At 41.5% G+C, this 15,265-nt stretch overlaps 1 protein-coding gene across 1 annotated transcript in view; it reads left to right on the forward strand.

Annotated features, from left to right (window-relative positions):
- Positions 1-164: 164 nt before the first annotated feature.
- The window catches only part of RBFOX3 (RNA binding fox-1 homolog 3), a 218,517-nt gene continuing 203,416 nt past the window's right edge, over positions 165-15,265 (forward strand). Inside the window, exon 1 of the mRNA XM_044675173.1 lies at positions 165-303. Within this exon, the coding sequence (XP_044531108.1) occupies positions 199-303 (105 nt within the window). The 5' untranslated portion in view covers positions 165-198. The remainder of the gene's footprint in view (positions 304-15,265) is intronic.

Genomic DNA, 15,265 nt, shown 5'->3' on the forward strand with positions numbered 1-15,265 from the left:
GCTGCTTTGATGCCTCCCCCTTAAACAGCGCCACGAGGGGGAGGGGAGGGCCCGAAGAGGAGGAAGAGGAGGAGGAGAGAAAGAGGGAGGGAGCCAGGGAAACACTCCCGCTCGTTCAAACACCCAGAGGGACAGAGCAGAGGGTGCGAGAGGATCCCCGAACTGCCTCCTCGGAGTCGGGCGCCCATCTGCTGCCCCATGCTGTGCTCCATGGCGAACTCGGGCTGCCTCCTGCTGTCCAACTCCGGCAGCATGCTCCCGCATTCAGTGCCCTGCCCGCCTGCCTTCCTCTACCTCCAACAGGTAAGCTAGCCGGCCCAGCTCCTGGCCCCCGGACTCGCACGTGCTTTGGGGGGTGGGGGTAACCAAGATCCGAGCAGCCTGCCCAGATGGCTGGACTTAACCTTTTATTCGCTGGCAGCTTGCTTCCTTCTTCCCCTTGCCTTGGTGCGGGATGAAGATGGACTCTTCTTCACCACCACCACCACCCCTTTCCCCCTGGCTCCGCTCAGCTTTCTCCTCCGCACCTGGAGAACTGAGAGCCGGGCCGGGTCGGGCCAGGCCGAGCCGGGCCAGAGTGGGCGCTGCGGCGACGTCCTGGTTCGCAAAGCCCCTTTCCTCGCCTTCCCTTCGGGTCGAGGTCATCTCCTGGGCACAGTGGTTGAAGAAGAGGAGGGTCGGGTGGGGGGTAGGGGACTGAGTTTGGCGTGTTACTTGCTTGTAACTTTTAAGACTGTGCGGGATCCGGGCCGCAGAAAGAGGAGGTGGGGGGGGGGAAGGGGAACAAATAAGGGGGGAGGGGACAGTATTAGGAACTTCTTCCCGAGCTGCCAGGAGCCTGGGGTTGGGGGCGTCCCCGACCCTCCCTGGGCACCTCTGCCTGCTTGTCTACGATTCCTGGGGAGTGCGGGGGGTGGAGAAGAGGGAAAGAGAGGTGTGTATGGGGGAGCCCCAAGCTTTGCTGCAGCGGAGATAACGGCGCCGGCGGCGGCTTGGAGGGGGCGGATCTCCGAGAGCAGATCGCAGAAAGCACCGCGCTGGCGAAGGCTCTGTAGCTCGAGTAGTAGGGGTGTGGGAGAAGACCCTGCAGGGATCAGGAGCCCAGCCCCGGGTGTGAGTTGAGGGGCCGGGAATGGCGCGGGGGCGAGAATCTTTGCAAACTGCGGCGTCTAGCGGGAGCTCAGGCTAGAGAGATGCGGATCTGTCCTCAAAATTATTTGGGAACTTGGGGGAGGAGAGGAGTCTTCCCCGAAGACCAGGGGTGGTTCGGAAAGGTTCTGAAACCCTTACCACCTCCCCCTACCTCCACCACCTCCCACCCTGTTCTTGCCAGCTCTGGGATGCTTTGCGAGGCAGTTCTGGCTTTTCCCTCCCTTTTTCCATCCTAGAGACAGAAGTGTGGCCCTTGGAGTCAGTTTGGGACCCGACCCCCGCAGTAGGGATCAGATATGTGTAAGTTATCTTCCCTTGAATGGCTTTTCCCACATTCCCAGAAGAGAGGAGCTGCAGATAGTCCAGCCGTCCAAAGACCGCTCCCTTTCCCTAGCTTACCCCGCCAGCCTGGCCCTGAAGGTTTCCATCTCTGTAACCTCCTTTGGCCTTTCTTGTCCACTAGAATAGAGTTGCTGGTCGGGCCTGCTTTGGAGGAAATCCTGAATAGGGAATCTAACAGAGTGCAGTTATTTAAAAGGTTGAGAGAGAGAGAAAGAAGGGACCAGACCACCATACTCTCCTCTCAACCCAGATCCCTGCCCCTGTGTATTTCATCCTCCCAGAGACAAGGATATCCTATAGTTGAATCTAGGACCCCAGTCAACTACTGAGATAAAAGGAGTATAAAGTCCATCCTGGATTAGACTGAAGGTTTGGCACTGGCCTTCTGAGGGTCTGAATTGAAAATCCTATTTCAGGCCCTCCTGGGTCTCTTGATTATGTCTTCCTCCCAGAAGTGATAAAGAAAACCAAAGGTGTGTGTCATTTCTCTTTCTTGAAGTGAAATGGTGGTTGGTATTTGCTTTTCTCTCCCTCTTACCACCTTGTGCCCCTTCTTTACCAATACAACCACAGACCAGGGAATCACTGATAAGTCATAAAGGGGGGTGGGCCATGGGGCAGAGCAGCCATAGAGCAGGCCCTTAGCTATGGTCAGAGGGTAACTGTGCCTCTAGATTAGCCCCAGCACCCCATACACACATACACTCAAACACATCCAGGTAGACTCAATTTGACAAACAATATGCACCATAGAAACTAATGAGAGATGAGCTATGGGGATCTTCTTTTCATCAGAGATGTAGGAAAAAATTGGAATGATGGAGAACGTAAAAACCAATCTCTGTTTAAATCCACTATTCCCCTAGATCAGAAAGATTGGCATCACCTGTTACTTCTAGCTAACACTGGGCATCTCACTGTATACGGTGAAGGCACCTACTGGCATCTGCTGAGATCATCACAAGAAATTTCCCCATCCCCCTTTCTTGCAGTGAACAAAAGTGGGAAGACTTCTAGGATGAGGTTTTCTGTAGCCCTTAGAACATAGATGAAGATATGTGGACTCATAATCTCCCATAGTAGGTTCTGTAATGATGAGTCAATGCCATCTTGAGGAAGCTAGCTAGTTCCTAATTTCTCCATCAAATCTTGGAGATGACATCAGATTCAGTGCTTTCTGAAGGGTCATGAGTGAAGAATGGGCAAAATACAATGATCTAATGATTCACCATCCATATCAATGTGTGCAAATCAAGTCAAAAGTTCTGTTCCATCCATGCTTTCTTTTTTCTTCTATAGCTAGCCATGGAAGGAGCTCCTCCATGTCATGAGTCAAGGGGTCATAAATAATCTTTTTTACGCTACTGAAGAGTACATGTATTTATGAAGGAAATAACTTTCGTCAGCATTCTGGGTATTTTTTCCAAGTTATTTGACATTTTTGTTAATTGGTAGAGAGAGGTATTATAGTGTGGTAGATAGAAAGCAGTCCACAGAACCAGGAAGACCTAGGTTCAAATCCTCAGCCTAATATTCTGGCTGTGTGACCCAGGGAAAATCACTCTCATTTTCCTTAACAATTCTCTAAGACTACCAAGTTGCAGAGAAGACACCGATTTACATTGGTAGAAAGAGTATTCTTTATTAATGAAGCTACAGGTCTGTTCCCTCTCTATTTTATTAATCAGCACAATCTATCTATTGCTTTGTTGTTTCTTTTTTTTTTTTTTTTTTTTTTAATTTTTTTTTTTTAATTTTTTTTTTTAAACCCTTAACTTCTGTGTATTGACTTATAGGTGGAAGATTGGTAAGGGTGGGCAATGGGGGTCAAGTGACTTGCCCAGGGTCACACAGCTGGGAAGTGTCTGAGGCCGGATTTGAACCTAGGACCTCCCGTCTCTAGGCCTGGCTCTCAATCCATGCTTTGTTGTTTCTATTTGTTTTTGTGATGCCTTTTATTTTTAGTCATTTTCTGTAGAATTCTTTCTCCAAACTCTCTACCATGAGCTTTCCCTTGTAACAAAGAAAAGCAGATTAAACCAGATGTCACAGAGTGGCTCCATGGTGCAATAGAAAGATTGCTGAATTTGGAACCAGTAGTCCCACCTCTGCTGCTACTAAATCACTTCACCTCTCTGGGTCTCAGTTTTCACATCTTTGAAATGGGAGGGTTGGACTAGGTGATCCTTGAACTTCCTTTCAGTTCTAAATCTCTGATCTTATGACACAGCCATGCTTGACAGCAAAAACAACATTCCATGCCATAGTTCCCCCTTTTTAAATAGACGGAGGAGGGAGGTGTATTTCCTCCTCTCTTTTGTGAATCCTAGTGCACAGTATTTGCAAATCCCACAGCTGTTCATCTCCTGCCTATCTTTAGCTGTGTCAAAGCATTAAGCATATAGTCATTCTTTGTAGAAAGCACCTAAAAATTAAAAGAAAGTGGAGGAGGGGATCATTCTTCACCTAGCCATTCCTCCTTAAAATAAAAGCTTTCTTTACTGTAAGATCTATGGTGTAGGTGGTTGGATAGAAGCTCTTTACATAAACTTGTGCATGAGTGAGGATGTTTGTTTCTTATGTAGGCTGTATATTAAATCTAAACAGCACAATTGAGCAGAGTGAAAATGTGAATTCAAGCAAGACGGAAACATAGTTTGTGGTGCATTAAAATGCAGCATCGGAACAGGCAAAGGTTTTTAGACTAGGTATTTTTTTCAACCTGGGGGTGAAAAGCCTCAACCAACAAGACTCTGTTCTCTCCATTACATTAAAAACTCATTAACCTTTTCTTGCTCCAAAAAGGAGCATATGCTGCTCTTTTCTGGACCCCAAACCTGCTGGGAACTGGACTAGGTCCTCTCAGATAGAAAACTGTTCCATAATTAATTGGACATCTTTTTTGTGACTGTCCACCCCTTCCTGCCCCTCTCCTGATGGTGGTGCTGATATTTTTCATCATATTAACATTGCATGGGACAGCCACAAATGAAGCTGTCTGCAAAACTTTGATTAACCAAATACTAGGGAAAATACAGCTGCAGTGTGGGCTCTGTCATTTGTGAATAGCTCATCAAAGGCAGCTGCGTGCATCGTGTACTTCACTCACATCAGCTCCCTGACAGTCTTTGCTTTACCATGGCCCAACTGCCAGAATCCCCCATTTCAGGACAGTTTTTGCTCCCTGCATCCATTCAGGTGTGTAGAACAACCACCATGCTTAGCTCAAAATTATTATTCTCCTATATATGGAGCTGCTTCCCACCTTCCAAGGTTCTTCAGTGGGGAGGGTAGGAGACTTAGAATATAGGCCCCAAAGGTTCTTTCATCTCAGTGCACCATAAAAGAATAGGCTTTTCTACCTTAAAACTACCAACATTTGAAAGAATTATTTTGTGTGGTTCAGAGTACATGTTGCCTTTGAAGACAAAATTACAGGAAAACCAATGAAAAGGGATTTTTGTCACTGTAATTAATTTATTAAGCCACAACATCATATCAAGAGAGTCTTATAGCCACATCAATTACACAGGAGGGGGATTCTCTAAAGGGGAAAAATGAAGTACCTTAAGTATTACACATACATACACACACACACATACACACACACACACAAACAAGAATTACTGATTGAGTGGAAAAATAACAGACTCATAGAATAATTGAGAGCTCAAAGACACAGTTACATTGTTGGAAATCTGAGCAACTTGGGCCTTCCCAAGAAGACCTTTTCCCTTCCCTCTCTGAGACTCACTGGAGCCAGACTCTCAGGTTGTCCTTGGGCATCAGATCTATAACTAGAAATTTTTGTGCCAGAGCAAGTGGTACAAAGTGTGCCCTTGGTTGATCAAGATGGGGGTAGGGGGTCGTCATGACAGAAACTGCTACTGGGAAGACCCATCAGGTACAAGCTAGGGTAGGTTGGGAAAGGACTTTCCCCAACTCACTAATAGTTCACTTGTTTTAACCATCCTCCATAAACCTCTTTTACTGTATTGTTTCTTCACAACTGTCAGTAGCCTCTTAATTAGCATACTGGGGGAAAGTCCTAGTTGCCCCCCACCATTATTGTTCTGCACAGGGGCCAGGGTATGAGACTACCACATATTTAGGTGAAGCCACCTTATTATTAAGCACTTTTATCAGAGGTGTCATAAACTAAATCTTCTAAAACATTCTTCTGCCTAGCGAATAGTATTATCATGAATTCTGTTGTTTTTATTTATATCTGAATAAGAGGTTAATTTAAATATTATACAGTGCTTAAAAATTAAATGAGACTGTATCATCTTTAATCACCAGCATTTTCAGTAAAAGAACAGATTCTTTAGCCCTGTTTTTATCAGTAGTATCACTATCTTGGAGGTTTTGATAATGGTAAATTTTCCTGTGGGAATGGAGCAAAGAGGCTTCAGAAAAAGGGACAGGGATTTCCAAGCACTATTTTGAGAATTCATTAGGAAGTTCTATTCTCATTAATCACTGTTCTTCTTTTGTTCCAAGGCATCATAGCTGCTAATCACAGGAATTTATAAAAGGAGTAATTACTGTAGCAAACTCGGCACTGTTCATTAAACTCTTCATGTACATTGAGGCATTTACACTCATTCCCCAAAATTGATACCCACCACACCTATACTTTATAGGGTTATCTAAGTACCACTCTTTATGACATACACTCTATATGAGGCAGTTCACCCAAAACTCCACACTCCTACCCCTGAAACTCTGACATTTTATCATTCCCTAAAGGAGAAAGCAACTGGTGTAGAAATGGCAACTTTTTTTTGTCACTTTCAGAAACAACATCATTTTTCAAGGTCTGACTTATATTGGGGCAAATAGAAAGATTTAAAAAGGTTATTTGGCCGGGATTACTCAGATTAGAGAAACCAAATAGGAGATTTGATACTGTGCTTGGGTTCCAGGTCATGGAGCCATCTTATAACAGTGCCTTTTTGGCAAGCATAAACTCCCTTATCCTCACGCCAAATTCTCTATGAAAAAATATTTTAGAAGACAAACAGTTAACTTCATTCTTATCTCAGCTGTGTTCTGGATCACCTTCAAAAGAAAACAAAATTAGTCTGAGAACTTTTGTAGAGTTAACTCTTCCAATTCAATCAACATTTATTAATCACCTACTCTGTAAAAGGCACTGTGCTCAGTTCTAAAGATACAAAACAAAACAGAAAATATTTCTGGTCCTTAAGGAACTTTCATTCCACAGAAGGAATACAACATATACTCAGGTAATATAATAACTAGTGCTTTACATAGTTATTTAAACTTTAAGCGAAGTGCTTTAAAAATATTATCTCATTTTATCCTCACAGCACCCTGGAGAAAGGATGGTTAGATATACTATTATCCCTATTTTACAAAGGTGGAAACTTGGGCAGACATGCTTAATCTTGAGCAGATATTAAGTGACTTGCCTAAGGTCACACAGCTAGTACAAATTTGAACTTAAATCTTTCTATACTCTAGCTACTGAACCACTTAGATACATAATACTTGGAAGTGAGAGGGAGAACAGATAGAAGTGGAAGGAATCAGAAAAAGACTTCTTTATAGCCTTCAGGAACTGAGTCTTGAAAAAGCAAGACTAAAAGATAAAGATATGATGCATGTTTCTCTTCTTCATAACTTCTACTGACACCTGTGACACCCTACTCAACTTTCCTTCTCTTGCTATGTTTCAGAAATTCCTATAGTGGATATAGTGACCCTGGGACACCCTATTCAACCTTCCTTCTCTTGCTATGTTTCAGAAATTCCTATAGTGGAGAGTGAGCATGGAGATTCTGAAGTGTCCTTCTTGGAAAGTGGGTCTTTCTCTTTTATTGGGGGGGGCAACTCTTCTGTTTCCCAGTGAATTAAGGTTTATCTAAAAGGGGCCTGTCACCACTCCATGTATAATCTCCATAGGAGTTTCTGTATGAGAGAGGAGAGACAACAACTTACTGGACCCAGGTAGGAGAGGCAAAGATAAGCATTGGAATCTTTCATGTTCAGACTCAGTAGTATCAGCTTGTTACAGCAAAAGGAGCATTGACCTTGGGTGAATCACCTAAATTCCCTGGGTCTCAGTTTTATCATCTTTAAAAAGAGGGATTGGACTAGATGATATCTAAGGTGTGTTTTTTTCCTAATTCTAAATCTAAAATCCTATGATTTTTTTGATCAGGGGAATATGGGTACTGTATTTATGTTTTTTGTATGTGAATTTTCCCAAGTTTTTGTATAAACAAGTAAAGTCTATCTGCAGGTCAAGAGATGTCCACATGTATAATAGAGGCTCTCATCTTCCTTGTGTGAATAAGTAAGCTCTGATTTAAGGTATATATACCCTTGTTTGGGGGTTTTGGTTTTATAAGATTATTTACTTACAGAAATGAATAACATGGAAATGTTTTGTATGATAATATATTTATGACCCCCCAAAAGCATTTAATCATCAAAATGCCTGGCTTTTTTAATAAGCATAAGACATTATATTATATTTATTTTTGTTATGCATTATAAACTGATTTCTTTTACTGTTACTCAGTAAGTTTTTTTTAAACTGTATTCTTTCTTGTTTTTCCTTTATGTTAACCTTCATCATCAGTTATTAATATACTCAAATACAAAAATAATAAATATAAATTAATAGAGAGCTAGGCCTGAGACAGGAGGTCCTGGGTTTAAATTTGACTTCAGACCCTTCCTGACTATGTGACCCTGAGCAAGTCACTTAATTCTCATTGCCCAGCCCTTAACTTCTCTTCTTCCTTAGAACCAATACAAAGTATTGATTCTAAGATGGAAGGTAAGAGTTTTTAATAAAATGAACTAATTAAATTTATAGATCCCCATAGACTCATGCACATGCCACCCATACAGGCACAAATATCCAACATGGTGATAAGTTCACTCATTCAGGAGGGCCATGTAGTAGGTATGTAATAGCTAAGCCTATGCATTTGTCACATTTGGCACCTGTAGGATTTTCATGTTCTATTATAGATGCCAGCATCTTTTTGACACATTAGGTTATGGCTGAGCAGTCTAAGCTTCAAATCAGAAGTCCCCAGACTCCCTAGAATCATAGGGTCAAATTTTCACTCGGTCAGCTCAGCCTTTCATCCTCTCCAGAAAGTCGAATGGAGTCCTGCAGTTAGCTATGTGAGAATCCACAAGAAAAAAAAAAAAAACATGAGGCCTTTAAAAAAAATTTAAATGAGACTTTTTTTAGATAAGGCTTTGTGATGAATTGGTGGATCCTATGGAGTGAAGGGATTAAGAAGGGGATTTATCCTGGTCTGTCCAGGTCCAGGTTCTTGGCTGGAGTTGCATGAGTGAGGAAGCCTTTCAGCCACTTTCCCCATCCTGTGGACTACAAGCAGCAGGGCAAAGCAAAGGAGAGGGGGGCAAGCTTCACATCAACTCTTTCAGACAATCAACCAGCCCCGTGGACTGCCTCAGAGGTTGCAATAGGACAGAGGAAAAATAATAGTGCAGAGATGTGAATAATATGCCTAACAGACTTTAAGCTTCACCCTGGCACAGTGGGGTGCCCACTGCAGGTCCAGACCAGTGGGGCAAGCATACTGAGCCTTAAAGCGTTTTTTTAAAAACACCAGTCTGCCCTTGGCAGAGACAAATGACCGGGATTACAATCAAAATACTCTTCTGGTTCATCTGTCCTGAAGACCCCTAGGCTTAACATACTCTCTGGATCCCTCAAGGAAGATAAGGGTATTTTGAAAGAGGAGAAGAAGTAGCCCAGTATTGCTGGGAGGCTTCACTCCTAGCTCTGGGAATTTGCCTATAGTGGGTTTGGGGTTTTAGCATCTTCACTGCAGATAGGGAGAGCCCTCCAAACCTGTACAGCCTCTCCATCTTTTTCACACTGGGGCCGAAAGAGGGAAAGCAGAGAACTCTCTGAAGGATATAAGGAAATGATTAGCATTCATGGCATTTACAAGTGGTAGAGATCCATGATAGTTCCAGAAGGTCTGGTTGCTACTGTTCAAAAAAGCTATCAAGGACTAGTAGGCATGGGAGAATTCAAGCCCCACAACTGTGGAGCAAAAATAATTCCAGGCCAGGTTTCCTTTTTTTCCCACATTCAGGCCACATGCTGAATGGTTTTACACCTACCCTAGAGCAACCTGTATGCCCCCTAAAGAAGTCTAGTTAAGCTACAACCTGAAGAAAACCAGTCTATAGTCCTGCAAGACAGACCTCTCCTCAGATAAGCTAGAGCAAGAAACTCCTACAATTCCTGGACTAAATGTGATTTATACTTTTCTGTTTCTTCTTTTTCTCCTTTGTCTCCCAATAACTTTCTCTTTTTAATCTCTTGGCCTCCCCTCTCCCTTTCTTATATCTTTTCTTTTTTCTCTTCTATCTCCTCTCCTCCTCTATTTCCCCTCAGGCTCTGTGTAATACTCCATGTTTTCTTCATATTGCTTTCCATATTGTATTCTTCTTATGAGCTTTTCTTATTAGTTACTTGCCTCATATAATGCTTTTTATTCCTTTAGATATCACTTCAGTTTGCATACCTGTAAAATGCTAAGGTCCCTTCTTAGCTCAGGCCTCAAATGTCTCTTCTCTTCTTCCTATCTCTTCCATCTCTCCTTCCCTTCTCTATATGTCAGTCTCTCACTCCCTTTGTCTCTTCCCCTTTGTCTCAATCTCCTTTCTCTCTCTTCTCTGTCTTGTTTTTCCTGTCCCATCTGCCTCACTTTGCCTTCTGTCTTACTCTTTGTCACTTGCACTAATTATTTCTGGCTCTGCCTCTGTCTCTGTTTTTGCCTGTTTCTTTCTCTCCCACCCCTGTTATTTTTCCTTCCACTTTTCTGGTTTTTGTTCTTCTCCCTATATCTCTTTTTTTTAAATTTTTTTTTAACCCTTGTACTTCGGTGTATTGTCTCATAGGTGGAAGATTGGTAAGGGTGGGCAATGGGGGTCAAGTGACTTGACCCAGGGTCACACAGCTGGGAAGTGGCTGAGGCTGGCTTTGAACCTAGGACCTCCTGTCTCTAGGCCTGACTCTCACTCCACTGAGCTACCCAGCTGCCCCCCCCCATATCTCTTTTTGTGTTTTTTTTCTGTCTCTTTCTCTGTCTTTGTTTCTTTCTCTTCTGTTCCCCTTTTTTCTCTGTCACCCTCTATCTCTTGTCTGTGTGTGTGTATCTCTCTCTTTCTCTCTCGCCTAGTCTGTCATCCTCTCCTTTCTGGATGTCTGTGTGTCTTTCTTTCTCTGTATCTTTCCTTTCTCAAGCACAGCTTCCAGACCCACCCAATCAATTTCTGAACTTGCCAGCTCTGCAGTCCCATCCAGGCCAGCTACCTGGTCCCCGCCAGCCTAATCGCCCAAATGGTTATTTGGTCCTGTCAGAGACTGCGCATATATTACAAATTGGGTTTACACAAGATCAGCAGGATTTACTCCAGGCCTTTTGTGTAACCAACCCAGCTGAAATGTGATCCTTGGCACCAATAACCTATTAAGGGGAGTGAGGAAAGAGTTGGAAAGAGACACAGTCTGGGAGAAGAGTCCAGAGGCTCTATCAGGAAAGCTGATGGGTATTCAGATGACCAGTCATTCTGGTCATTCTGGAGGTATGTGCTATGATACAGCTTCCATGGAGGCATTTTAACTTCCTGAATTTGCCTTGGGTTATGTTTGCTTCATTGGCATCCAAGAGATCTGGTGATGTTTCCCACTTAGGATTTGCTTATTTTGTCTAGTTAAACCTAATATCTATTTAACATGAGGAAAGGGCTGAGTGGCAATGTTGCCCACCCCCTCTTTCTGTTCCTAGCATCTAATACAGTGAATTGCATATCCAAATCCATTCCACAATGTATATTAAGTGCTTAATATGTGTACACTGTATTCTAGGTGCTAGACCCAAAAATAAAAAATAATATGATCCCTGTCTTCAAGGTGTTTGACGATGATGATGGGGGGTGGGAAGCCCTAGGATGACAAAGCCATTTAGAAAGAGTTCTCAGGTTTCTATGCTTGCTGTCTAAAAAGGGTAGGTTGTTCCACGGGCTTCCAGGCTTTGGGAAAATTCAGGTCCTACCTCTGCTGAGATAAAATGATTCAGGTCAAGATTTCCTCTCCTTTGTTGGACCTCTCATATCTAGTCTAGTCCCAAGATTGTTTTACATTTTTTCTTTCATTTCCCTCTAGATAGTCTTTGAGATCTTGAACTAAACTTGCTCTTGTCTCTCTGTCCACCAGCCACTGCCTTTCTGGCTTAGTAGCAATCCAGATAATTACCAAGAGTGGGCACTGGCTCAGACAGAAGGAGAGACAAATGGGCAGGTGTCCTCTAATACAGACAACTCTTGATATTTATGCTCATTAGGTCACATGATACAGTGGGGAAAGTTCTTGATTAGGAGGTTAGAAAACCTAGGTTCTAGTTATGGCTCTCACTAAATTGAGCTGTATTCCATGCCTTTGCACAAAGGGATCCACCATGCCTAGAATGCACTCCTTCTAAACCTCCACCTTGTTGATTCTCTAGCTTCCTTCAAAGCATAATTCAGATGCCATTTCCGATATGAGTCCTTTTCTGATCTTTTTATTAGTTATTAACACTCCTTCCGATTTGAAGTTTCTTCATAATAGTTTTATCTTTATTTATTTGGCTATATATTATAATCACCTAATAGAATATAAGCTCTTTGAAGGCAGGAATTGTTTCGTATTTGTCTTTATGTCCTCAGCACCTAGGACAGCACTTTGCACATAGTAGGTAATAAATAGTTAGTAATAATACCTAGCATTATATTACTTTAAGGTTTACAAAGTGCTTTACAAAATATCATCTCATTTTATCCTCATAACAATTCTGGGGGAGTAGATGCTGATATTATACCCACTTTACAGATGAGGAAATACAGAGATTATGTTACTTACCCAAGATTACACAGCCAATAAGTGCTTGAGGTAAGAGTCTTACTGACTCTAAATAATGTGCTCTATTCACAGCACCACTTAGCTGTCTATAATAAATATGTATAAAACTGAAATATCTGTGTGACCTTGTGCAAATCATGCAGCTTCTTTAGGCTTCCATTTTCTCATCTATAAAAAGGTCCCATCTATTGCCAGTATTCTAATACAGAAAGCTGAGATGTAAATAATCCACTCTGCAGCCCTGTCCCTCTTTCCCCAACATAAACACTATTATCTACCTTCACACCATTTCTCTTCCTTCTAATCCTTCAAGTATTTCTTCTCCATTCACTCCATCCCATATCCCACTATCTCACCTTAAATCCTGTGCTGTACACACATAATCACTCCAACTACTTAGTGATATACATATACTTTTGTTCCCAACCTACACCACCACCTTCTTAGATCTTGTACCATACACACACAGCGGCACAAACTCCACAAACTCTTCCTCACAACCTGTGTCTCTCATAACCTTCTCCTTCTTTATACTACATATAATACATTGCTATGTATGCCTTGCTTTTTTTAGCTTGAAAATGTCCATGCCCTTTGACTTTGGGGACTGGCATTTATGGGTTCTATCAGTATATTTCAAGTTTAAAAGTGTTCAGTAACCAAATTAGTTTGGGAAACTCTGGACCAAAGAAGAGCATTTGTCATACTATAGAATGTACCATGGCATAGTACATTCTGTAGTATGGTACATATAGGCTAAGTAAACATAGCCTACTTAGACTAGGTTATTCTGAGAACCTATTATAACCCCAATTAAAGGCTGTACTTGTAACTTTCCAATTTTCTCCCTGGCCCTGTATATCTCCAAAGTCCTACAAATTACTTTTCTTCTAGACCAGAGGTTCTTAATTTTTTTCCTGCCATGGATAGCCTGGCAAAACCTATAAAGGACCACTTCTTGGCGTAATGTTTTTAAAGGTATAAAATAAAACATATGATTACAAAAGAGACCAGTGATATTTAAATAATGGTTTCTGAAATGCTATTTTAAAAAAACAAGATCTCAAACTCAGATTAAAAATCTCTGTTGGTTTAATTCTTACATTTACATATGAACAAACCAGTAGCGTTGATGGTCAGATTATTATAGACAGAGTATGAACATTTAAAAAAGGGAGGCTTTTGATTTAATTCAACAAGCATTTACTTAATGCCTACTACTTTGGAGGGCTCTGTGCTTGGTCCTAGAGATATAAAACCAAAATAAATAAATGAAGCTCCCTCAAGAAGTTTACATTCAATTGGAGGATAACAGTTAAGTAGTATTTTGAAGGTTGCAAAGTGCTTAATATACATTTGCTTTCTCCTAGTAAAAAACAATAAACTTGGTACTTTGGGGAAAGCTCTGTGATTTCAGTGGAGTTAGGTACAGTCATTGAAGAAACTCCCTTTTCCAAAGCAGACCATCTATCTACTCCATAACTTAGAGAATTACCTGGAAGCTGAGTTACTCAGGTTGTATTTTAAACTTCCTAATGCCAAAGTTGCCTGTCTATCCATTATACTTTCTGACTTTCCAGATAGGGACAATGGCATTTATATCCTCTTTTTGCAGAAGAAGACTGAGATTCAGATTAAGTACCTGTAGTCATATAGATCAAAAGGTATCAGCGCTGGGATGTGAACCTCAGTTTGTTGTTTTTCAGTTCTGCCCAACTCATTGTGACCCCATTTGGGTTTTCTTGACAAAAGATACTAGAGTGGTTTGCTATTTCTCTAGCTCATTTCACATATGAAGAAACAGAAGCAAATAAGGTTAAGTGACTTGCCCAGCTATAAATATTTTCGTACAAGTCTGTTTATTTATGAAAGATGAGTCTTCCTGACTCCAAGCCCAAATTCTAACCACTATGCCACTAAAACTAAGGAAAAAGGGAGGCACTTAACTGGTTTGCCCAAGTTCACATAGCCAGGCTTCACTATGGTCTTTTTGACTCTAAAAAAACTGCTTTTTTCTATTGCCATCAAAAGATCGAGTGTTAAAAGAGGCTTGAGGACCATCTAGTCTCCATTTTCAGATGAAGAACTGAGGCCCAGAGAGATTTATTCACTTTGCCTATGGTCACAGAGGTAATAAATCTCAGAAATGGGATTCGAACCCATCTCTTCTGAATTCAGTGTGCTTTCTTCTATATGTCACCTCCCTGATGATGATGATGATGATGATAATACCTGAAATTTTTCCCTCTCTCCTTTCTATCTCTGGAATTCTAACTGATCCTTTAAATACTAGCTCATATACCACTCCATTCATGAACTTCCTTCCCTGATTCCTAGAATTGGAAATAACATTTCCTTTCAAATCTTATATAGCACTTTGTTGGCAACCATATTTTTATTTATAAATTTATTTATTTAATTAGAATTTTTTTGCCACATCCCTCCTTCCTCCCCTCTCCTGGAGCTGACAAGCAATTCCACTGGTTTTTTTTTAGATAAAATTATTATTTTATTATTTGTTATTATTTGTTATTTTATTTTTTAATTTTTTTAAACATTTATTAATATTTTTTAAAAATTTAAACATTTATTAATAATCATTTTTAACATGGTTACATGATTCATGCTCCTACTTTCCCCTTCACCCCCAGCACTCCCCCCACCCATGGCTGATGCACATTTCCACTGGTTTTGTCATGTGTCCTTGATCAAGACCTATTTCCAAATTGTTGGTGGTTTCATTGGTGTGGTAGTTTCGAGTCCACATTCCCAATCATGTCCACCCCGACCCATGCGTTCAAGCAGTTGCTTTTCTTATATGTTTCCTCTCCTGCAGTC

Source organism: Gracilinanus agilis, chromosome 4, assembly GCF_016433145.1.
Source record: "Gracilinanus agilis isolate LMUSP501 chromosome 4, AgileGrace, whole genome shotgun sequence".
Classification (NCBI taxonomy): domain Eukaryota; kingdom Metazoa; phylum Chordata; class Mammalia; order Didelphimorphia; family Didelphidae; genus Gracilinanus; species Gracilinanus agilis.